The 24,568-nt window shown below is 39.9% G+C and overlaps 1 protein-coding gene across 2 annotated transcripts; it reads left to right on the forward strand.

Moving 5' to 3' along the window:
• Positions 1–1,791: 1,791 nt before the first annotated feature.
• On the forward strand, positions 1,792–24,180 carry myh9a (myosin, heavy chain 9a, non-muscle). Of its 2 annotated transcripts, XM_077199606.1 has the most exons (42): positions 2,940–3,358; positions 4,451–4,552; positions 7,165–7,496; positions 7,660–7,816; positions 7,915–7,942; positions 8,035–8,128; positions 8,941–8,961; positions 9,366–9,458; positions 9,548–9,611; positions 9,745–9,843; positions 10,044–10,187; positions 10,434–10,529; positions 10,718–10,989; positions 11,063–11,236; positions 11,362–11,535; positions 11,851–11,965; positions 12,276–12,466; positions 12,573–12,694; positions 12,867–12,936; positions 13,022–13,182; positions 13,408–13,516; positions 13,602–13,733; positions 13,829–14,035; positions 14,158–14,295; positions 14,484–14,607; positions 14,817–14,988; positions 15,127–15,339; positions 15,555–15,699; positions 15,979–16,185; positions 16,313–16,417; positions 16,614–16,766; positions 16,907–17,155; positions 18,304–18,516; positions 19,518–19,730; positions 19,843–20,004; positions 20,197–20,325; positions 20,474–20,562; positions 20,702–20,825; positions 20,941–21,149; positions 22,388–22,496; positions 22,747–22,919; positions 23,064–24,180. In XM_077199606.1, the coding sequence occupies exons 3-42, from the start codon at positions 7,170–7,172 to the stop codon at positions 23,170–23,172; spliced, it is 5,886 nt and encodes a 1,961-aa protein (XP_077055721.1). In that variant the 5' UTR covers positions 2,940–3,358; positions 4,451–4,552; positions 7,165–7,169; the 3' UTR covers positions 23,173–24,180. The 2 variants fall into 2 exon arrangements, with proteins under 2 accessions (XP_077055719.1, XP_077055721.1); XM_077199604.1 differs by lacking the exons at positions 2,940–3,358; positions 4,451–4,552 and adding an exon at positions 1,792–2,649.
• The last annotated feature ends 388 nt before the right edge of the window (positions 24,181–24,568 follow it).

The raw sequence follows: 24,568 nt of genomic DNA on the forward strand, positions 1-24,568 counted from the left end.
TTGAGTAAGTGAACTCCCTGTCATGTTCGAGAAACCAGTTTGAGATGATTTGAGCTTTGTAACATGGTGTGTTATCCTGCTGGAAGTAGCCATCAGAAGATGGGCACGCTGTGGTCAGAAAGGGATGGACATGGTCAGCAAGAATACTCTTGCATTTAAACAATGCTCAATTACTTAGGGGCCCAAAGTGTGCCAATAAAATCTTTACATTCCATTACACCACCACCAGCAGCCTGAACCATTGATTTATTAGTCTTTCTATCAGCTCAAACCAGTCTGTCCATTCCCCTCTGACCTTTGGCTTCAACAAGGAATTTTATCCCACAGAACTGCCGCTCTCTGGATATTTTCTCTTTTTTGGACTCTGTACACCCTAGAGATGGATATGTGTGAAAATCCCATTAGACCAGCCCGCCTGGCACCAACAACCATGCCACGTTTAAAGTCTACATGCTTAAATGTGTTGAGTTGCTGTCATATGATTAGCTCATTAGATATTTGCATTACCAAGCAGTTGAACTGGCTTACCTAATAAAGTGGCCGGTGAGTGTATGTATGCAGTGTAGTAGCACGTCAGATTGCAGGACAGGTCGTGTCGTGTCATCTGCTCAGTATGCTCTCTTTCTCCCTCTGGGAGTAAAAACGACAGTACACTGCATCAGGCTGAGAATAGCTGAGACAATAGCATGGCTAGACCAGCCACCTTTTTCACTTCATCGTCATCTCAAGTAACACACTCTACGTACGTACGCTTGTTGTGTTCATACCATGGATAAGATTACAGATGCCACATTTTATATGAAGCAGAACAGAGCCGGGTAATGTTCAAACACAAGCAGAGTTTAGAAATCTCATTTGCTGTCTGCTTATCTGGTGTGAAGTGTATGCATGTAGCAACAAGCCTTCTCGTGAAAATTGATCTCTTTATCTTTCATGCCACTGAGTATTTCAGATGAAGAGGAGGAAGAAGGAAGGTAGAGGAGGGGGTGGGCCAGTGGGATTATGGGTAATCCAAAACCTCTGCTGCCTAAACTACAGCCCATTCTTTCTCTGTGTGTTTGTGTCGCTCTCATACCATATAAGGAAGAATCAACCCACCTGAGGCCTGTAGACTCATACTTAGCTTGTCGGTGTGCTCAGGGCCTCCTAAACTAGTTTTTAATCTAGTTTGCTGCAGCCATTTGTTTTGTTGCTTTACGTAAAATAAAAGGTTCTTCTCAATTTAGCATAAGAATACTTTGGACAAATCTATTTGTTGTCTGAGCTTCTCTGTGACCCTACATGAACTTTGACTTTTTGATTTTTCTATAAAGGAGGACTGTTTACTTAGTTGACAATAACAGCAACATCATTTACAGTAATCAATGCACATATCTGGCAACCCCTGATTGGCATACAGAGAAAAATGCTATATCTTTATACGCCCATGAAGATAATCCGCCAGTAAATTACAGGCCAGTCTATCATATAGTTGTCACCTGACCAATGTTTTATATTTTATAATATTCAATGGGTGACTCATGCCAAAAGCAGTATAGGTTCATTCTCTCTCTCTCTCTCTCTCTCTCTCTCTCTCTCTCTCTCTCTCTCTCTCTCTCTCTCTCTCTCTCTCTCTCTCTCTCTCTCTCTCTCTCTCTCTCTCTCTCTCTCTCTCTCTCTCTCTCTCTCTCTCTCTCTCTCCCTCTCCCTCTCCCTCTCTCTCTCTCCCTCTCCCCACCTCCACAGTATGGCTCTTAATATAGGGGAATTCACTGCAGGGTTGCAGGTACAGACAAATCTCTGCATTCCTTCACCACTGACACCCTCCACCAGACTTCCTGCACTCCAGCATTCCCGCATTTAGGCTAATATTCTATAAAATTCATCTGAACTGCAAAAGATATTATGATTTTTGTATTATTATATAGGTAATTTAAGTAATTATGCATGTAAAGTCAATTTTTATGCTGCTTTTTTTTAACAGGTGTTGTGAATAAAAGACATAGGCCGAAGTGAAGTTTGAGAAGACGTAAAAATGCTTCTATTTTGCATTTGTCTTCATTAGCAATTATATTTTAAGCGTAACAATTTTAGAAAAAACGTTAAGTAGAAATAAATGGAAATTTGCAAGGTTTTTTTTATGTGAAAATGTTCAAAAACGCATATTGTAATTCAAAATCCTAAATCTTTGTTTATTTCCAGGATTATCTATTATGAATCCTATATAGGCTTTTCATTATTATTATTTTTACATTTCTTTCTTCATATTTCTTGTATATTTTATAAGTACTAACAACTCAAACTTCTAAAACTTATGTTTTTCTCCTGGATAAATTTGGCATAATAATGAATGTAATAAATAAATGACCAATCAATGAAAGCACATGTCTTGAGTGGCACTTCTAAAGAAGCACTAAATCAAATGGGCGGGACATTGTTTTGTCGACGTTTTATAACCAAGCCCACACAGCTGATTTAACAGTCAGAGGGAGTTTGCTGAGAGAAGTGAGAGGAAACTAGATAGCAGGACGCCGATGAACAAGCAGGAGAGTATCACAAACCTCAGAGAATTTCGGATACATTTGTCTCAGCTGTGTCATTCTTCCTAAGAAAAAAATTAGAATATTTGGCATTGGGTCTTCTCAACAAACGGCGCCTGAGGGAAAAGAGGTGAGTGAACTTTTAACATTCAGCCACATTCTCACCTGAGCGCGCACCTGAACCTGCTCTGCACAATCAGCCCATGCACGCGCGACTAGCTGGGCTACGCGATACACTTATTTTAAGTAAAAGAAAAAGTTATTAATAGTCTTAATTAAGGTAGACTCCATTAAACATATTACAAACCAGAATATTATGACGTTACTTTTGTATTATTTATTATTATTCTTTACCGCTACCCAAAACAATGTAAAGTTGAGTGCACGAGAAACTCCGCTGTCAGTAACATTTCATTTCAGGTGATTTGTCTGTCTACTCTTTGCAACACACCCAGTTTGCTTTGAGTCCGGTTTCTTGCAGTAGACACGACCTGATTTGCTCAGCCCTGAGGACACACATTCATATCAGACGCGGAACAAGAGGCCTTTAACTGTTATGCAACAGTGCCAGTTACAAAGTTACATTAATGTGTCTTAATTTCATTGTGAGGTCTTTTGCACTAGAGCGGATTCACCAGCACTGCATAAAACGCTCTGTTCGTGAGCATTGTGTCTCCTGTGTTGCTGTTGTTGATTTCATCTCAAAGCTGTTGGCATTTGAACTATAAGCAAGGATTGAACATAAGCCAAGATCAGTGGGATGAGAGAACGTGCTGATGGAGGGATAAAATAAGGCATGGCACTGCAGGTGACCACTGTGGTGGCAGGACAGACTCCTGGTAAACTCACTCTTTAATATGAAAACATATCCCATGCCTCCTTCAAATAAATGATACACACACATTTTCATGTTTTATGGGAACTTTCCATAGACAATGATTTATATACTGAACAAACTGTATAATATATCTCCTTACCCTAACCCACACCCCTAAACCTACCCATCACAGAAAACACAAAACATCACCATCACTTATTATGATTTATAAGCTCATGAGGACCAAAAACAATTTCCCCACAAGGATCTCAGGTGTTGACATCTTCTCTACCAGAACGAACACAGACACAGAGACAGTTTTGCTAGTTAATGCTGTTATTTGGTTGCCTCATAGACTAAATCTAGGCATATTGTACCCCCTGTATTTTTTTAAGTTATACAACAAATACCTACTTTTTAAAAATGGCCCTAAAATAATAATAAATACATAATTAAATGCCTGTATTTTACAACTTAAAATTAGCATTAAAAGTTGACAAAATTGCCATGAAATGTTTCTATTATGTGTATTTATCTTGATTTTGGGTCAAATATAATAGACATTTTAGTCTTCTGTTGCCACATTTAAGTGAATTTCTATTTCTCCATTGTAATGAGCACAAATAACTAGTTTCAGGCTGTTTTCTGTGGTTCTGCTTCTGTTACACTTATTAAATTCAGACAGCAAGCTTTAACATGTTGCCTTCTAAGGTCTTGCATTAAAGCATTAGAGGAAGTGTGTCAGTGTGGTGAAGCAACTCCTCAATATCAACACGTTCCAGAAACCATTTCACTATTTTGTTGTGTCACGGATGGCTGTTTGTTCCTCTTTGCTCAACTATGATTAACTATTTTGTCCCTTAAATGTATATTATGCACTCATAGTTTGTTCCTTTTTTATTCTGGGACTTGGGTGACAACCCGTGGTGGGTCAACCCAACAAAGGTGCATGTCATGTGCAGACACACGTGCTGTCATCTGCATTTAATCACAGTGACTGTATTTGAGCTGCTAATGAACTTGTAGACAGAGATGACACCCTGCTAATCTCCTTATCTCTTCTTCTCAACAGTACGCTAAAGCTGTGCTGTTGTCATCTATTTTCACTTTCTAGATGCCTCTCTAAGTGCTGCCATTGGTCCCGCCACACTTCGTTTGGTTTCTTGTTGGTCTTTTTCCCCACTCTGGTTGAATTGGTAGAAATTGGCAGATTCAAGTAAGTTTAGAGGTCACTGACAGGAAGTACGTTCGTAGTCTGAATAGGCAGAGAACTTTGACTCCCAGAAGCTTCTCTTTCCCTTCCACCTGACTGGAATGCTCACTCACCTGAGTCACATGAAAGAAATCCTAACTGTAGGGCACTTATTTATATTTTGTTTTTTTTTTCTTCTGAAAATTTTATATATTACTTATTTTATTTGCATTACATTTATCCATTAACCTTATTACAAATTCTCAACTGAATTTCTGCGCCCTGCGTCTTGCAACCAACTTTCTTGTATACAATAGAGGTAGGGGATAAATATATATTTTTAAAAATCTTAGTAATTTAACTGATACTGATTTGACACTCATGAGACTATAAGGACACTTGCAAGGACATTTCGAATAAAAAATTTGTGGGGAAAGATTTTGCACACTTTGAGCTTCTCAGACTCTGTTAAAAGATGCATGATTTTGTATTGACTTAAAAAAAATTATATATGTTTATCTCAGGCATATCTGGTATCAAACCAGTAGATATGTATGGGGTTTAGGGATACATTATCTTTTTTTAGTAACATTGGTATGAAATTCATAGATTTAGCCGTTTAAGCTCTCAGCTGTCAAAGGAACTTTGCATAATTAATTATTCATCTGATGTTTCTTATCTGCCATCTGAATATTTCTTAAGTGGACTCTTGAGATGCAGTTATTAAACATTTCTTAACATGAACAGCTTAAAGAGCACTTTGCAGCTATATTAGGTTACTTTTTTTTTTGCTGTTTTTGACAGAAATAAAGATGTTACTCTTAATTTCTGAGTTCTGGAGTCTTCCGCAGGGTGTGGCGGGTAATGAAATTGTCTGTCCAAACTTGTTTAGGAATTACTCCATCAGCGCAGATGTTCTCTCCACTTCAAAGCAGTAGAAGCTTGTGTCTTGTGTATGTTTGTATCAGCACAACATCACTTTTGGAGCATTTATGGTGTCATGCTTACACTTAGCTAGTGTGTGTGTGTTAGAATTCCTTAAATTTTAGCACACACTAGCTAAATGTAAGCATGACACCATTAATGCTCCAAAGGTTATGGAAATATGGAATCTGGCTCTCTATGTCACTAATAAATTGCATTGTTGATGCGTAGTTCTGTGTACAAAATTAATTTCTGCAGAATTCACAAGACACCTCTTATATATAACGCAAAATGTTTGTAAATTCTAAACATTTTTGGGAATCTGGGATTTTTAAATGTGGCGTTTAAATTGCTGAATCATGATTTCTGCATGAAAAGGTTAACATTCATGCACCCACTTTCGGTTTGTTTACCACTCTCCAGGGGCCTGTACCATGATGGTAGTTGAACAAACTCAGGGTTACAGGATTAGTTTTGAGTTGACAAAACCAAACCAATCCAACCAGGCTTTGTTGGTACCATGATGCTGATCATCAACTTTGTCCACTCAGGCTTTGATCCTGAGTTTAGGAGTTTAAGTGTGACATCAGTAGCGAACAGCCAATCACCTGTTGAGAGAGTGAAACTGAGATTAATTTTTCGCGAGAGAAGCAGCGCAATTCACTTATTAAAATAAAAGTATTAAAATAGTAAGAATTTAAACAAATTTACACAGCAAGAAGAAAACCGCTGTCTATGAAAGAGGACAACTAAAAAGTCTTGCTATATCAGTGCAAGTAAAAGTTGTGAAGTTAGTTTATACAACATTTAAGCTCACATGTAGTACTTTTATATATTTTATCTATTGATTCTAAAGCATATTTATAATACCTTTTATATATGTATTAATTTAAACTGTGTGTAATAAAAATTGTTTAACTAAAATTCTACATGTGTGATCGATTAAGGTTATAATAATATCTAAATCATACAACATTTTTATTCTAAATAATTATTAGTAAAAGCCAGACAATTTTGTCTTCAAAAATCATTTGCCATGTAGTGACCTTAATTTGGAGTAGAAACAGGTGCTGTGACTTTATCCTATCAGCCATGTGTCACTTTGCTCACAGCTGATTGGTCCAAGTTCAATTTAAGATCTCTAACCTGGAACATAACCTGCCCCGGACCAGGTTAGCCGTGGAGTGTAAGTTACTATGGTGATGAACACTGCTAAAAGCCAAACCACTTTCATGGTGCCTAAAGCCCAGGGATGGCGCAAACTAAACTGAAACAAACCTGGCTAGCCACCTAAACCGGCTTCATGGTATAGGCCCCAGGTTAGTTAGACTTGGTTTCTAGCCCAACACAAACATTACCAAGCACTTGAATTTGGTGATCTGAAGTTATAAAACAGTTTGATGGTATTCTGAAATGTGTGAGAATGTATGGAATACTTATAATTAGGGGTTGTTAAAAGAATAAGATAAATAGGGGAAGGGAAGCAGCAGTCAGAGGCCTGAGCAGGCGTGGTTCTCATTTTATAAAACCATATTGACACATACGTCAGATGTTTGAACGAGTCACCGTGTAGATGTTTGTGTACTATGGAGTAAATTTATTTTTTCTTCGTCACTGTCATGCCGGTTTTAATTCTGATTTACTGTGACATCCTGCAGAACTTTTAAAAACCATTAAATTCAACCATAAATCTCTTTCTTTCTCATACGTAGTCAAAATGTCAGACGCAGAGAAGTTCCTCTATGCCGACCGCAACACTATCAACGACCCTTTGGCGCAGGCAGACTGGTCCTCTAAGAAGCTGGTATGGGTTCCCTCAGAGAAGCTTGGCTTTGAGGCCGGCTCCATCAAAGAGGAGACTGGAGATGAGTGTCTTGTGGAGCTGGCTGACTCAGGCAAGAAGATCAAGGTGAGCAAGGATGACATCCAGAAGATGAACCCACCCAAGTTCAGCAAGGTGGAGGATATGGCGGAGCTCACCTGCCTGAATGAAGCGTCTGTTCTGCACAACCTGAGGGAGAGATACTACTCGGGGCTCATCTATGTAAGTCTGCCTATGGATTTTATTTTATTTTTTGCATGTTGTGATGCATCAAAGAATAATTAAATTTACTATTTATAAAGAGTATCTGTCAAGAAGATTAGTCAATCGGCTTGAAACGAATGTGCTTTTTGTGACAAACGGCATGTGTAAATCATTGTTTCAGACATACTCTGGGCTCTTCTGTGTGGTAATAAACCCATATAAGCATCTGCCCATCTACACGGAGGAGATCGTAGAGATGTACAAAGGCAAGAAGAGACATGAGATGCCCCCTCATATCTACGCCATCACAGATACGGCCTACAGGAGTATGATGCAGGGTGAGAACATTCCCTGCGTGACGCTATTATTCAGGCCGTAATGGCACTTCTGTTCATGTGATGGAGCACTGTTAATAAATTTTTCTTGATCTTTTTAGATCGTGAGGATCAGTCCATATTGTGCACGTAAGCTTGACTTGGCACTTGTGAAATACCAGTACCAAAATAAAGCATTAAAATGGCCAGCATTGTAGCTCCTTCTAAACTTATTTCCTCAGGGGTGAATCTGGTGCTGGAAAAACTGAAAACACCAAAAAAGTCATTCAGTACCTTGCTCATGTAGCATCATCCTTCAAAACAAAGAAAGATCAAGTACGTACAAGACTTTCTTTTTTCCTCAGGGTTGTGGCACAGCGAGTGTTGCATGTGTTCACGACATAGTTGATGATTCACAGTTTTTATGTTTGAATCCGACCTGCTTCATTCCCTAATCCTGTCGCCATGAATATAGCCTTGTTGCTGACATTGTGTAAAAAAATTAATTAAATGAATCATTCCCTTATCCCATTTTACACTCGACTCTCTTGTCTGTCTCCATTGGTGGTTTTACGCTGCATAGAAGCTACAGATATGTTGTGCACTGATGTGCCATGAACACATTTACATGGATTCAGTCATGGAAAACAGTCATCACAAGTTAATGTTGATTTGTGTGCACAACCGCCAGATTAGACAATTGATGATTGTCATGGCACAGCTGCTGATAAATAACCACATCCATTTTTAATATCGGCTGTTCTGTCTCCAGGCCCCTTCGTGGTAAATGTTTTGTTGATGTCAGTTTTATTTCTTCCTGTTTTTTTTATCCTCCTTTTCTGTTGAAGCCTTCCTCCCACAGGGGTTTAATACTCTTCTCTCTGTCATTTGGACAAGGAAGTCAGAATTCTGTGTTTTCACATTCCTGTATCAGGCCTAGACCTGTTCCCATGAGATCCCTATTGACTTTCTGAATATTTGTTCATGGTTTATAATACACTAAGCCCAATATTTTTTTTTCTTTTTTTTTAAAACTGCAACCATCTAGTTGTTGAATGTTGCCCCATACAGTTGAAAATGTTCTAAATTTGAGGCCCCCTTCATTTTGTGTCCATATTTTGAGACTTTCTCTCTCTATCATCCTGCAGAGCAGTGTCACCCTGTCACATGTGAGTCCAACCATACCATCCTTCACTTTTCCTGCTGTATACACACCCCACTTTCCTGGTCATGTGACTGTGGTTTTCTACTGGCTTAATTATATGGTGTTATGTTGCAAAGTCTCCTAACTGCTTCAGCTAATGCAAATTCTAACACTGGTGTCGAACAAAATGTAATGCATGTATGGTTTTTAGCATTATAAATGTAGTGGAAGAATGTACTCTCCTGCAAAAATGGGCATCAGTTTTCAGGCAAAGCTTTCACTTGCAAATCCGTGATCTTGGTCTACTGTGTATTGATGGCTTTGTTTCAAGATGTTGTCTTTGTTTCACTAATGGTCTATTAGTTCCTGAAATTGTGAGTTGTAACTTTAAATGCACTCATCCCCTTTTATCAACTTTTTGTCTGGCAGGGTGAGTTGGAAAAACAGTTGCTTCAGGCCAACCCAATTCTTGAGGCCTTTGGCAATGCCAAGACAGTGAAGAATGATAATTCTTCTCGATTTGTAAGTGTGCACAGACCAATCCAATTGATTCCTTTTTAAAGGGTCCCACTAAATTTCGACATAAATCAATATGAGCTTTTTATTCACAGGGAAAGTTTATCAGGATCAACTTTGATGTCAATGGTTACATCGTTGGAGCCAATATTGAGACCTGTATCCTTTTTATAGACTGAACCACCACTTGGGAAACTGAAATGGGTATTGTTAGCTTGTTGCCATTTTAAAGGGCTTACGCAGAAGAATGTATTTGACTTATTCTGTTAATTCCCTAACAAGCGTTTTTCAGATCTGTTAGAGAAGTCTCGTGCGATCAGGCAGGCCAAAGATGAGCGGGCCTTCCATATTTTCTATTACTTGCTATCAGGAGCAGGAGACAAATTGCGTGGTGAGGACCATTTCATGCAATGAAAAAATTTAAGCTATGAATTCTTTAAAATCATATATGCAGTGTTGGTGCCAACTTTTTGTTCAAATGAACATGTATGAATCTTTGTGAATTTAATGCTGAATACCCATGTGACAGTGTAGTGTGCTCTAGGACTAATCTCTAAGGAAAGTTTATAAAGATTGTACTCTACTCTTCAGCTGAGCTGTGCCTAGAGGACTACAATAAGTACCGTTTCCTGTCGAATGGAAATGTAACTATCACTGGACAACAGGATAAAGAACTGTTTGCTGAAACCATAGATGCCTTCAGGATTATGGGTATCCCTGAGGAGGAGCAGACAGGTATGGAGACTCAAAGGCATTCTTTCATCTGTAAACACTCTACATTTTGTTTAATCACCTAAAGTTGTGATTCCTTTCTTAAATTGGATGAAAGTTCACCAGTTTCTCATTCTGAGAACTATTATGTATAGCTATTGTAGTATTTTGACTGAACTTGAAGTTAGGGGTTTACCTTATTGAGGGGTGATGTTTGTTATTGCCTCATGTTTGAGGAAATGTAATGCATGTTCTGTTATTGTGTCCCAGGTCTTTTGAAGGTGGTGTCTGCAGTGCTGCAGCTCGGAAACATGAGTTTTAAGAAGGAACGTAACTCTGACCAAGCCTCCATGCCCGATGACACAGGTCTCACTTTCTTCATTAACTTGCACTACAAATTAGCCCCAAGTTAATTTCATTACCAGTACTTGTATTTGCACCAAAAATGGTAGAATGCACATTCTGTTATTCGTATTGCTTAATCTAGACTGGAATCACACCTTTTCTTTTTTGTTTTAGCTCTAAATGTCTTGTCCATTTTATTTATTTATCAGCTGCCCAAAAGGTGTCTCATCTCTTGGGCATGAATGTGACCGATTTCACACGTGCCATTCTCACACCACGCATCAAAGTGGGCCGGGATTGCGTTCAGAAGGCTCAGACTCAGGAACAGGCTGAGTTTGCGGTGGAGGCCCTCGCCAAAGCCACGTATGAGAGACTGTTTCGCTGGTTGGTTATGCGTATCAACAAAGCTTTAGACAAGACCAAGCGTCAGGGTGCTTCTTTTATCGGAATCCTGGACATCGCTGGATTTGAGATCTTCGAGGTGTGAAAGTGTTGTGAAAAAAAAAGTCTCTATTATAATCGGCCATTTTGATTAACTCTTTCTCTCTTTGTAGCTGAACTCATTTGAGCAGCTCTGCATCAACTACACCAACGAGAAGCTTCAGCAGCTGTTCAACCACACCATGTTCATCCTGGAGCAGGAGGAGTACCAGCGTGAAGGCATTGAATGGAGCTTCATCGACTTTGGCCTTGACCTGCAGCCCTGCATTGAACTCATTGAGAAGCCTGTAGGTTTATTCTTTTCTCTTCAAACTTTGTAGAATTTTATGTTTCTGGATTCAAACCCTTCTGCATGCCTTGATTTTAAAAAACAAACTTTATTCCTTTTCTCTTTCTCTTTTTTTCCCATCAGACTGGTCCTCCAGGAATCCTGGCTCTATTGGATGAGGAGTGCTGGTTTCCCAAAGCCACAGACAAATCCTTTGTGGAGAAAGTAGTCCAGGAATTGGGCAACAACCCAAAATTTCAAAAGCCCAAGAAGCTCAAAGATGATGCTGACTTCTGTATCATTCACTATGCTGGCAAAGTGAGAGCTCTTATGTGTCTTAAATACTTGGATTAGCTTCATATATTTGTAAAGTGATACTGTGGACGTCTGTAATATTTATCATGAAGTCATTTTTGGTAAGCAATGTTTGTAGAAATTGCTGAGGTGGACAACTGAGTTCAGGCATCACAATGTTATAAAGCACAGTATGAATAGGGAATTTATTTAGATGTAATATTCTAAAGCATGTAAACATTTCCCTCACCATTTAAATCTAATCCCATCTGAACAGGGTTGAAGTGGTGAATTTTTCTTTTAAAAGTGTATCATTTATGTGTGTCTGGTCCTCCACAGGTTGATTACAAGGCAACTGAATGGCTAATGAAAAACATGGACCCTCTGAATGACAATGTGGCATCTCTGCTTAACCAGTCATCGGACAAGTTTGTGTCTGAGCTCTGGAAAGATGGTATGAGACTCTACAGATGACAAATTAACATTCATTAAATGAATCTAGTGGTTAGAGTATTTCAGATGGCACTAATGTCTAAAAAGTTTTGACGACAATCCACCTGCTGCATCGAGCTTTTGTTGGTCAGGCTTTTAGGTCGTCATAGAGAAAAGTGAGTCTGATTCTGCCAGTGTGTAATATGCAGATTGTCTGCTATTGTTCATCCTGGACATTAAAAGACTCCACAATTAAAAATGAAAAGTCATCTTAAACACTCTTGTGTTGGTTTCCTGCATAATGGTTTTTTTTTTGTTTTTTTCTCCATCAGTGGACCGAATTGTGGGATTAGACAAAGTGGCTGGAATGGCTGAATCATTGCATGGAGCCGTCAAGACTCGTAAGGGAATGTTCCGTACAGTTGGACAACTGTACAAAGAGCAGCTAACAAATCTGATGACTACCCTCAGAAATACCAACCCTAACTTTGTCCGATGCATAATCCCCAACCATGAGAAGAAGGTGTGAAGAGAAACTTTACATCCCATCCTCAAAACATTTGTATAGCCAGGTGGTTCATGCATATTTTGTGGCCTCTAACAATTAAGTCACTGCTCTTCTCTTCTAGGCTGGTAAATTGGTACACAACCTGGTTCTAGAACAACTAAGATGCAATGGAGTTCTAGAAGGAATTCGGATCTGTAGACAAGGGTTCCCCAACCGCATAGTCTTCCAAGAGTTCAGACAAAGGTATTTGGATTATCATGAATGTTGAGTATTTGAACTGCTTGTCTGACGTAGTTCTGCTTTTATACTACGTAGCAGGACCCAGAATGCAGGGCTTGACTTTAGTATCTATAGACTTCTTGAATCATCTTATTCCTTCTAGTCTCTAAATTATTTTTCCCAAATGTAATTTCAGATATGAGATCCTCACGCCAAATGCCATACCCAAGGGCTTTATGGATGGGAAGCAGGCCTGTGTCCTCATGGTAAGAGTTGATGCACACCATTATGTAACTCTAAGATAATTTAACTTTATTGTTTAAAAAATGTATTATGTATTTTCTCTCACAGATCAAGGCCCTGGAGCTGGATTCGAACTTGTACCGTATAGGTCAAAGTAAAGTGTTCTTCAGGGCTGGCGTTCTTGCCCACCTGGAAGAGGAGAGGGATATGAAGATCACTGATGTCATCATCACCTTCCAGGCCTGGTGTAGAGGCTATGTTGCTAGGAGGTAGATGTATTTAAATGTATACATTTATACAGATCAGTTTTCCAGGACACCACAGCTAGGAGAGATTTGAAGCACTAAAATGTATGGTCTGTGTTTGCAACCTTGGCTGATAATATCTAAATGACTCTGAAAGGTTGTCTTGGATGAAAGCTGATTGAAGATGTCTGTGAGGTGGTAATTTAAACAGGACTCTTAGACTGACAACTTAAGTTTTGTTTTACATAGAGCCTTTGCTAAGAGGCAGCAGCAGCTGAATGCCATGAGGGTGATCCAGAGGAACTGTGCAGCCTATTTGAAACTCAGAAATTGGCATTGGTGGCGACTCTTTACCAAGGTATACATATTGGTTCAAAAATCTGTATGTTTATTAGAGGTCAACCAGAGATCTAAAAGCAATGTCTCCACTTTTCTTTCTTCAGGTAAAGCCTTTACTGCAGGTGACCAGACAAGAAGAGGAAATGGTCGCTAAGGAGGAAGAGTTGGTCAAGATGAAGGAGAGACAGCAGGAGGCTGAAAACCAGCTCAAGGAGTATGAGACTAAACAACAACAGGTATGTATTGTGTTGGGTTTTTTTCCCCCACTACAAGATGACTCTTTATTCTCTCTTGGTGTCCATAAACTTATCATTGTTATTCCCTGTAACAGATAAATGCAGAGAAGATGGCTCTTCAGGAGCAGTTGCAGGCAGAGACCGAACTGTGTCAAGAGGCTGAAGAGATGAGGGCACGTCTTGCTACACGCCTGCATGAGCTGGAGGATGTCCTGCATGACCTGGAGTCCCGCTTGGAAGAAGAGGAGGAGAGAGTCTCACAGTTTCATACAGAGAAGAAGAAGATGCAACAGAACATTTCGGTGAGGAAGTTTGATGAATGAAATTGACTTCCCAAATACAAACTCTAAATGTCTGTTTAGAGCTTCATACCAAGTTAGTAGTTTTGTGTTCAGTTGTAATTGAACCTAAAATCCTTTCTCAGGATCTGGAGCAGCAACTGGATGAAGAGGAGGCTGCCAGACAGAAGCTGCAGTTGGAGAAAGTAACCATGGATTCCAAGCTGAAGAAGATTGAGGAGGACATTATGGTTCTTGATGACCAAAACGCCAAACTTGCCAAGGTCTGACAAGAATGTGTTCTGCCTTTACATAAATCAACAATGAACTAGTTTCAATTCCACATTTCAGAAATTAGGGGAATCAAAATATGGTTTTCTTGCCCCGAACAATTCAATAAATACTACAACATTTGTTGTAGTATTAAACTACACTGATAGTAATGGTTGTATGCGGGTATCTGATCACACAGGAGAAAAAGCAGCTGGAGGAGAGGGTCTCTGAGTTCACCACTAACCTGGCTGAAGAGGAAGAGAAATCCAAGAGTTTGCAGAAACTCAAGAACAAACATGAGACGATGATTACTGATCTGGAGGGTAAGTATATATTCACAACCCTCAAATAATTATGAAGCAGGATTTTAAAAAAGCGCACGTCTAAAGCCAGCCCAAGAATGCGGATGATAAAAACTTGAGTATGATATTGCTTTATTGCTGTATTTGCAGCAACAAAGAATTGTTGCAGTGTTCTCTTTGCTACATCTCCATACTCCTTAATTGTTCACATCTCTCCTTCACACATTCAGATCGTTTAAGGAAGGAAGAGAAGATGAGGCAAGAGTTGGAGAAGAACAGGCGAAAGCTGGAGGGCGACTCTTCAGAGCTGCATGATCAGATCGCAGAGCTGCAGGCTCAGATTGCAGAGCTCCGCGCCCAGCTGGCAAAGAAAGAGGAAGAGCTTCAGGCTGCACTCGCGAGGTGAGAAACGTTTATATATTAGCTGTAATTTGAGATTTATCTAACTGTCCCTCACTTCCACTTCTGTCTTAACACTTCTACCTTAATTGGGTTTTTTGTGCACTAGCTACTTTTTGGTTGTTTGTTTTTTTGTTGTAGGATTGAAGAGGAAGCTGCTCTGAAGAACGCTGCCCAGAAAAACATTCGTGAGCTTGAGGCCCAGCTCTCAGAGTTGCAGGAAGATCTGGAGCTGGAGAAAGCTGCCCGTGCTAAAGCCGAGAAACACCGCAGGGACCTCGGAGAGGAGCTGGAAGCTCTGAAGACAGAACTCGAGGACACGCTGGACTCTACTGCTGCTCAGCAAGAACTCAGGTCAGCCTTGAGTAAAAATGACTGGGCTTGACTTATTTGAGATTTTTTGCAACCACTTGTTTCTTCATTTCCAAAGATATACATTTAAAACTATGATGTTTTGTTGTCAAATTCTGGCTGGTAATTACATGAGGGTAACATGCCATTCTTATGGGAAAATGAAGGCATTGCAATGTCCTATATCACTTTAAAAATGCTTTTCTTCCTGTCTGAAGGACAAAGAGAGAGACTGAAGTGACTCTGCTGAAGAAGACTCTGGAAGATGAGGCTCGTTCACATGAACAGATGCTAGGTGAAGTGCGACAGAAACACAACCAGGCCTTTGAGGAGCTCAATGAACAGCTTGAACATTCCAAGAGGGTGAGACCATGGGCCTCTCCTAAAGCATTGATGGCTTTAATAATTAAGGAATAGAAGTCTCGCAAAAAATGTGCTGATCCTTTGAGTCTCATTTAAAAAGGTGCTGCAATTATTACAACTTTTAAAATGTGTATATTGTACATGGTAATTTTTCTTATTTAACCAGTTTCCTTTTGGTAAGGTAGTGTCTCTTCTGAGAAGTGTACATCCTCTCTTTCCAACCACAAGAGCAAACGTTCTAGAAAAGTGTTAACCATCACTCACTGTTGTGTCCCTCAGAATAAGGCATCTGTGGAAAAAGCTAAACAGGCTCTGGAGAGTGAACGCAATGAGCTTCAGATTGAACTTCAGTCATTGTCCCAAGGTAAAAATGAGTCTGAGCACCGCAGGAAGAAAGCTGAATCACAGCTCCAGGAGCTGCAAGTCAAACACGTAGAGAGTGAGAGACAGAAACAGGAACTGGCTGATAAAGTGGCTAAAATGCAGGTATTGAGACTAAAATTTGCAATTATACATCAAAGTGTAAAAATCTCCCGTCTGAGATCCGTTTAGAGCAAACTTGTGCCTACTTTAATACACACAATATAATTATATATATATTTTTAATGTTTAGGTGGAGCTTGAAGCTCTTCATGGAACCCTAAGCAAGGTGGAGAGCAAATCCATCAAAGCTGCCAAAGATTGTTCTACTGTTGAATCTCAACTTAAAGACGCGCAGGTACAACTTGGTCATACACTATAGTGCATCATTCACAGACAATTATCACTGGAGCTTGCTGGGTGATACTGTACTGTCTGTTGGTAATAAGTAGTTCCAGCTTGCCCTAAAATAAATGTTAAGCTAATCACAGGTGTTGCAGGTAAAAATAAGACTTCTTTCTGAATTGGTTTATATTGGTTTCCTATGTGGTTAGGTGTTGCTGGAGGAGGAGACCAGGCAGAAGCTTGCGCTCTCTACTCGTCTTCGGCAAATGGAGGATGAACAGAACAACCTGAAAGAGATGCTGGAGGAGGAAGAGGAGAGCAAGAAAAATGTTGAGAAGCAGCTGTACACTGCTCAAGCTCAGGTGTGTGTGCCCTTGAGTCCGTGGACCCGTTCTGGTGGATGATAATGCTGGCCAAGGACCAGTTTGTGTTTGAGAGAACTTTCTTCTTAGATGTTTAGATTAGACATGTTATTCTGTTTTTTTTTTTTTTTTTTTTTCAGTTGGCAGAGATGAAGAAAAAGGTTGAGCAAGAGGCCCAAAGCCTGGAGAGCTTGGAGGATGGGAAAAAGAAATTGCAGAGAGAGGTGGAAGGCATCATGCAGCAGTTGGAGGAGAGGAATGCTGGCTATGATAAACTGGAGAAGACCAAGACCCGTATACAGAGGGAGCTAGATGATGTTTTGGTAGACCAAGATCATCTGCGTCAGACCGTTCAGGAGCTGGAACGCAAGCAGAAAAAGTTTGACCAGGTAGAGAACAGTATTTGCCTGTAAATAGAGCAGAAATGTATATATGAAAATGTGTCATAGGGCATTTCAAATGCTGCTACTCTGGGTGTTTTCTGCTAGTTATAAAAAAATAATTGGTAACTCTTTATTTTAGGGTGTATTCACACCAGGAAAGTCCGATAGTTCACTTGCTTTGGTCCGGACCAAATTTATTTTTATTTTTTTTGGTACGGTTCGCTTTCACACTGCTCTTTTTGCAAGTGAAGCAAAATTTGTAAACAAAACCACACGTGTTTCGTGCCGACACGGTGTCATTGGTTGTTGCGTTAAATCTTACCCAGATACAATAGTGCTATTTTCTGATTGGCTAACAACACCAGAGGAGACGCGCTTGATTCCTGCCGGTTCCACGGTGAGCGGCGCGGCCAGAGTTTTGGGCGCTGCGGCATATTAAATATATTACAAATAGTTTTTCAGCGTGAGAAATACAATGTGTGGCGGGAGAGCGTGACAAAAGACCGAAATGAGTGACTGTCACGCTCAATGCGTGACACTTGAGAGCATTCCATTCCAATGATTCACACACGACGCGCAGAAAGACGTGCAACAGTATCGTGTGGCCAGACAGCGCACCGGAATGGAATGTAGCAGGCTACAACAGATCACTTTCCCATAACGCAACTCCGACTACGGAAGCCTGTTAACTCAAAGGCGCAGTGCTTTCTTGCAATTGGGTCGGTTCATGTTCACACCGTAAACGAACCGTACCAGAGTTCGTTTGGAACCGTACCGAGACCACCTCTTCAGCTGGGTCTCGGTTCGGTTGTTTGGTCCGCACCCGAGTTCGATTGCTGTATTCACACCTGCCCAAAAGGTCCGCACCAAGGGGGGAAACGAACTAGAGTTCGATTCAATCGAACCAAACAAGGCAGGTGTGAATACACCCTTAGTGTCATTGTAACATGCAGTAACTACAGTAATAACTATAATTATGCTTAATTCATGCAACTAAACCCAAACCTAATTCTAACCCTAGTGTCAGTTCATGTAGTTACTCAGTACTTAAATGTATAATTGCAATGTAACAAAGATCTTAAAATAGTGTAATAAAATCATTGATCACCTTCAGTCTAGCAGTCCGTTGTGATAAAATACCTCAATTTATGCAGATGCTGGCAGAGGAGAAGAATATCTCTCTGAAGTACGCTGAGGAAAGGGATCGTGCCGAGGCAGAGGCCCGTGAGAAGGAGACCAGAACTCTGACTCTGACCCGAGAGCTGGAGGCCATTACTGATTTGAAGGACGAACTGGAGCGGGTCAACAAGCAGCTCAAAACTGAGATGGAGGACTTGATGTCATCCAAGGATGATGCTGGCAAGAGTGTATGTGAAACAAGCATTACATGTCTAGAATGTGTGTTAAAGTCCCCCTGTAGACAATTTTATCCCTTAACTCATTCTTGATCACCAAAATGACATGTTTTATTCCTTTAATTTTTAACTTTAAAAATAGCTTGAATGGAACTCCACCCTTGCCTCATTTACTATGTGGTTCTATGAATATGCAAATTAGCCCAGCCTACACTCACTCACCAGCGCAGAGATCCACTTGTTGAAGATCACACGTTGATCTGATTGGTTACAAGGTAGTTTGTGACGTCAGAAACACCAGCGATTTCTTACTACGTTGAGACTGAGTATTTTCTCCTTTAAACTGCAGTGAACCAAAGACAATGGTGTTGACCTTATGAATTTGCACATTGTTTGTCTTAAAGCATATTGAAAACACCACATGGACATATAAACATTTAAAAGCAGGGGGACTTTAAGACCACAGCTCTGTTCCAAAACTCAAACCTGCTGGCCTAGACATTGAAGATATAAAGACAACTAAGATAGCTGCTTTTGGTCAATTTACAGCAGTGAAGGCTGGTTGAGAATGAAAAAAGTACATTTCTTTCAATACCAAGAACAACGACTCTGAATGTTCAACTGTTAATTTATTCAGGAGTAAAAAATGGCTTTAGAGCATGTTAACTGTTTTGGAACAGAGCTAATGTCTACAAGCCAAGATATAACCCAAGCATCTGTTAAATTAAGGTTTAAATGTAATTATTCCTTGAGGATTTTGTAAGTGAATTAAATCATGAAATCTTCCGCCTTGCATTTAAAATAAAATGTATTGTCCCTGATGCTCTAGCTCATTATGGTAAACCAGAATATATATATTTTTTAATTGGCATGAGGTAAGATTCATTATCTTTGACTGATGGGGAAATATAGCTCTCATCCTGTGCGCTTTGGCAACAATTTGCTAAAAAGGTCATGATTAATTCTTACCACTTATCTTAGTTGTGCTCAAACTTTTGTTCTTTTCATTTAAGGTGCATGAGCTTGAGCGGGCCAAGCGAGGAATGGAACAGCAGTTGGAGGAAATGAAGACTCAGCTAGAGGAGTTGGAGGATGAACTGCAGCTCACGGAAGATGCCAAGCTGCGCCTGGAGGTCAACATGCAGGCCATGAAGGCTCAGTTTGACCGAGACCTGCAGGCCAGAGATGAGCAGGGTGAGGAGAAACGGAAGCAGCTAGTCAAACAGGTATGTGCTCACCTGCCCAATGCAGAACAATGTTAATCTATGAGATGCTGATAAATGTTGGGTAACCCGGAAATAATGCACAAACTACTGATATTGTAATTGAATATGTTAGGTGCGTGAGATGGAGATGGAGCTTGAGGATGAGCGGAAACAGAGGGTTCAGGCCGTATCTGTGCGCAAGAAGCTTGAGCTGGATCTGTCAGAGTTGGCTGCTCAGATCGACTCTTCCAACAAGGCTCGAGATGAGGCCCTCAAACAGCTCAAGAAACTACAGGTAAGAAACTACACATACACATAATGCATGGGCATTAGTTTGAATTGAATTGGTGGGGATTTTTGGTTTCTAGAACCAGTTATCAGGTCTGTACTTTTGCCTGATGATTAAATTGCAATTGGAGTACATAAATTAACATCTAATGCATGAACTTCGTGGCTGACATGGTATCTGTGTCATTTTGTTTTGCAGGCCCAGATGAAAGAACAGATGAGAGAGTTTGAGGAACTGCGTCTATCCAGAGACGAAGTTCTTAACCAGGCCAAAGAAAACGAGCGCAAGATCAAGAGCATGGAGGCTGAGATCATTCAGCTACATGAGGTTTGTCTTGTACTTTTTCAGGTTGGATCAGAATTGTACTGCAACTAGAAATTAATTCTAGGGTAAATTTGAGTGTTAGTTTAGACTGAAAGGGTTCTTTATGGAAGAATTAGGCATGTGGAAAATGTTTCCCTTTTTAACTCTGTAGGATCTGGCTGCTGCTGACAGAGCAAAGAGACAAATCCAGCAAGAACGAGATGAGCTACAGGATGAGATCAATAGCCAGAATTCCAAGAAGTGAGTTACCTGCTGCTATTGTAATGTGTTGTCTGGTAGGGTATCATGCACCAAACAGTTAATCCTAGAAAATCAAAGTATATTGGGTATCTTATAGTGTTTAAATGTGATGATCTTTCTCTCTGTGTGTGTCTGTCAGCTCACTGAGCAGCGATGAGAGGAGAAGAATTGAGGCACGTATTGCTCAGCTTGAGGAGGAACTTGAGGAAGAACATCTCAACGTGGAGCTGGTCAATGATCGACTGAAGAAAGCAACACTGCAGGTAGAGTACTAGGAGCTTAATGAGATGCTTGCATCCAAAGGGTTTCCCAATTTCAGCTATCATATGTTCATCATGATGCTCTGCTGTTAATGGCTTAATTTCGTTTGAACCACAGGCTGAACAGGTTACATTGGAGTTGTCTGCAGAGCGTGGTAATAGTCAGCGTCTGGAGGGTTTGCGCTCTCAGCTGGACCGCCAGAACAAGGACCTAAAGCAGAAGCTTCAGGAGTTGGAAGCAGCTGTAAAGAGCAAGTACAAGTCCACCATTGCTGCACTGGAGGCCAAGATCCCACAGCTCGAAGAGCAGTTGGATATTGAGATGAAGTGAGTAATGGTAAAGATGGTTTGTGTAGATTATTAGAGGCAACTTTCATACTCCACAGGGACTGGCATACTACACGGATATCTTCATGGATATCCGCTGGCTATAGTAGAGACTATACAGCACCTCAATTTCCCCAGTAAAAGGTCTTTTGTAGGGATGGGCATGATTAATCGACGATCGATTATTGATCATTAAGAATTTCGTCGATCACGTTAATTTGTTATCGATTATCATTAAACTAATGCTGCTGCGGAAAGTGAACGTGTTCCCCGGGCTGGTCAAGTTAGCGCGGAGGTACCTGTGCATCCCGGCAACGTCAGTCCCCTCAGAGCGGGTGTTTTCAGCGGCTGGACTGAAGCCTTGTTTACACTCGACGCGTCCGCACGAGCGCGAAGGTGAGCGCGGCAAAAATGACGTCATTGCGGTATTCGGTGTTTCACAGGCGAGCGCGTCGAGTATAAACGCCTCGTCTGTTTGGGGAGGTGCGTGCCTAATCTGTGGAGACTCGCGCTGCAGAGCCAGGCGAAAGTGTAAACGAGGCTTGACTGTCAGGTTGCGGTCGCGTCTGACCTCAGATCATGTCATCAACATGCTTATCTTTCTCAACAAAAATCAGTAGACTGGTGTAGAAGTTGTATGTGAGTTACTAGTTATTTTTTATGAGGCTTTGTTAAGTAGCCTAGCCTAATTGATTGTTACAGTAGGTAGGCTAATCTCTCTCACCCTCTTTCTCGACTCCGTTCTTGGATAGTTTTGAGTTACATTTTGACAAAACCTGTCAGATCTAAGTATTATTATGTTTTTGGTTAAGTTATTGTTTAACATGATTTTTTTTTATTATTTATTATTTTGGAACAAACGAGGGTCTCTGTTTAAGAACGCCAACTCGCAGCTGCAGGTTCCGTTGCTTTCGAGCACCGCAGCGCATATATCTCAAGTTTAGCCTAACCGAACGTCCAGTTTTACTGCCACAAGTTGATCATCTTGTAATAAAGATCTAATCGAGGAAAAACGCGCTGTATTTTTGTATTTTCATTGCATTTTTAATTTATAAAAAGTATATAATATAAAAATAAATAATGAATTTGAATATAAAAATATTAATGATTAATCGATAGTCGATCGTTAATTCTCCCGACGATCGACTAAGAAAATTTAATCGAATGCCCATCCCTAGTCTTTTGTTAATAACCTTCCTCAGTGACGCTTCTATGTGTCTCTGTGCTTAACTCTTCAGGGAGAGGCAGCAGTCCACTAAACAGGTGCGACGTGTGGAGAAGAAACTCAAAGAGGTGTTACTGCAGGTTGAGGATGAGAGACGCACTGCTGATCAATTCAAAAATGAGGTGGGTTTTGGACTGCATTTAAAATGCAATCTTGTTCAAACTAGTTCAAAGCCAAGGAATGATCTTCATTTGATCTTACGAGGAAATGTCTCAAATGATGATTTCATAATGCGCTTAAAAAAAAAATTACAATAAATTTTAATTCCATGCCCGTTTTGTTGCCTTTATCGTCTTTATCTGAAATATAAGTATCATGGTAAGCTAACCTTGGATTTTGAGTGCAGTTCATAATGAAATCTCCCTCTGTTAGTCTGAGAAGCTGAACACTCGAATGAAGCAGTTGAAGAGGCAGCTAGAGGAAACCGAGGAAGAAGCTGCTCGAGCTAATGCCTCACGCAGGAAGATGCAGAGAGAGCTGGAAGATGCTACGGAGTCTGCTAATGCTATGAACCGAGAGGTCAGCACCCTAAAGAACAAACTCAGGTGTGTAATCCACTGCTTCGTGAAAGTCATGCTATAATTTCTCTGCAAACATCACTTTTAAACTTGATGACAAATCAGTCTGAAACATTTGTACTTTTCTATGCCACATATTTAGTGTTTATATGAAACTTATTTCTTCTCCAGGCGTGGAGATTTCACTGTCAACGTACGCCGTGCGGTTGGACGCACTGGTGTGGAAAGTGATGAGGAGAACGATCTGAAAAGTGAGGGATCCGAGCCAACTCCCGAGTAAATTTCAGTGTATGAAAGCTGAGCCCATTGGTGTACCAGATGAGCTATTAGTTTCCTCCAAGCTTGTCTTGTCTGTCTAAATGATTTGTGTATGCTCTGAAGGCAACTGTATCCTTAATGGGGGTTTCACTGCAATTTTCAATGGTTTAAAGCAGTTTTTGGGATGAAGTTTTTCGTCAATCCAGATGAAGAAATTTCATCTTGCCATTTAACTTTCCAATGAGACTGCAACTGTTCATTTGGCCTAATCTATTTTACCCTGTTGATAACTGCCTTGAAATGCATTGAATAAATATTGGCTATTTATATTTTACATAGTAGTATTTATCCATTTACAAAGTAAATTTAAATGTTTGGAAGTTTTTATAATTGATAATGGGAAGAATTTCGTTTTGCAAAATTATGTAATCCAGGATTTGCAAGAGATTACCATCAACCAAAAAGAGATTCATCTTCCAGCCGTTTTGTTTCAAGAGCACTTCAGCACCAATTAAGCCTTTTTCTAATTATTTCACTGTCACTTTTCCTCCTCATGGTTTAAAATTAAGACTGTTTGCCTTAATTACATTATAATGTTTGTTTTCTCACTCAGGACTTGTATGCCACATTATTACGAACTATTTGCAAGTTATTTTCTTTTTTTATTGCATGATGTTTACACTTTAGGTGGTGGGTGTGTAAAAATATAAATGAATTTGTCAACTTTATTTTTGGTACTTTTCAATGCATTTGCTAACATGCCTCTTTCATACAGTATTTTTGCAAGCATTATACTCCCCCCTTTTTCTGTATGTTTGTAACAGATGTGATGGACCTATAAATTATAAAACTTCCAGTGAAATTGTAGTGGACTGACTGTATTTGGAACAATTGAAAACTATTTTCCTCTCACTTTTTAATGTTACATGCTTTCATTGCTTCTGATTAATGCTTTGTCTTTTGTACTCTCAATTTTACCCCTAATATTTCTCCAAACACAGTATTTCATTAAAGACATCGATTTTGGCAACTGGTTTAAAGTTTTCTTTATGAATGGAGTGAACTAATGGTTAAAGTTCTGTCCAGGTTAAAACCTTAGAAGGGCTCATCCATGAGAGAAAAACACCAGGCTGCTTCTATAGAAGCTGTTTCTGTAATGAGTGTACTACACTTAATTAAATTTGTAAGTGAATGTACTTCAGCTTTTGATCAAATTAAACTGGATTTTATTTGTATTTAGACTAAGACTCAACCAATACATACAAATACAGTAATAAAGTTCAGTCTGGTAATATTAGAGGGTAAACTACTTACAATCTCTGTTAACCACGACTTCACTGAATTAAGCATTATTTTGGATTTTTTGTCAAATGTCTTACAAATAAGAGATCAAAGCATTGTTAAAAGGATAGTTCACC

Source organism: Siphateles boraxobius, unplaced genomic scaffold (assembly GCF_051911475.1).
Source record: "Siphateles boraxobius isolate OS27281-9 unplaced genomic scaffold, OSU_SipBor_1 41, whole genome shotgun sequence".
NCBI classification, from domain to species: domain Eukaryota; kingdom Metazoa; phylum Chordata; class Actinopteri; order Cypriniformes; family Leuciscidae; genus Siphateles; species Siphateles boraxobius.

Coding starts and splice junctions, on each gene's coding strand:
- myh9a (XM_077199604.1), top strand. CDS start 7,170: ATGTCAGACGCAGAGAAGTTCCTCTATGCCGACCGCAACACTATCAAC. Junction 7,943..8,034: donor GATCAGTCCATATTGTGCAC/GTAAGCTTGACT, acceptor TTATTTCCTCAG/GGGTGAATCTGGTGCTGGAA. Junction 12,467..12,572: donor TCCCCAACCATGAGAAGAAG/GTGTGAAGAGAA, acceptor CTTCTCTTCTAG/GCTGGTAAATTGGTACACAA.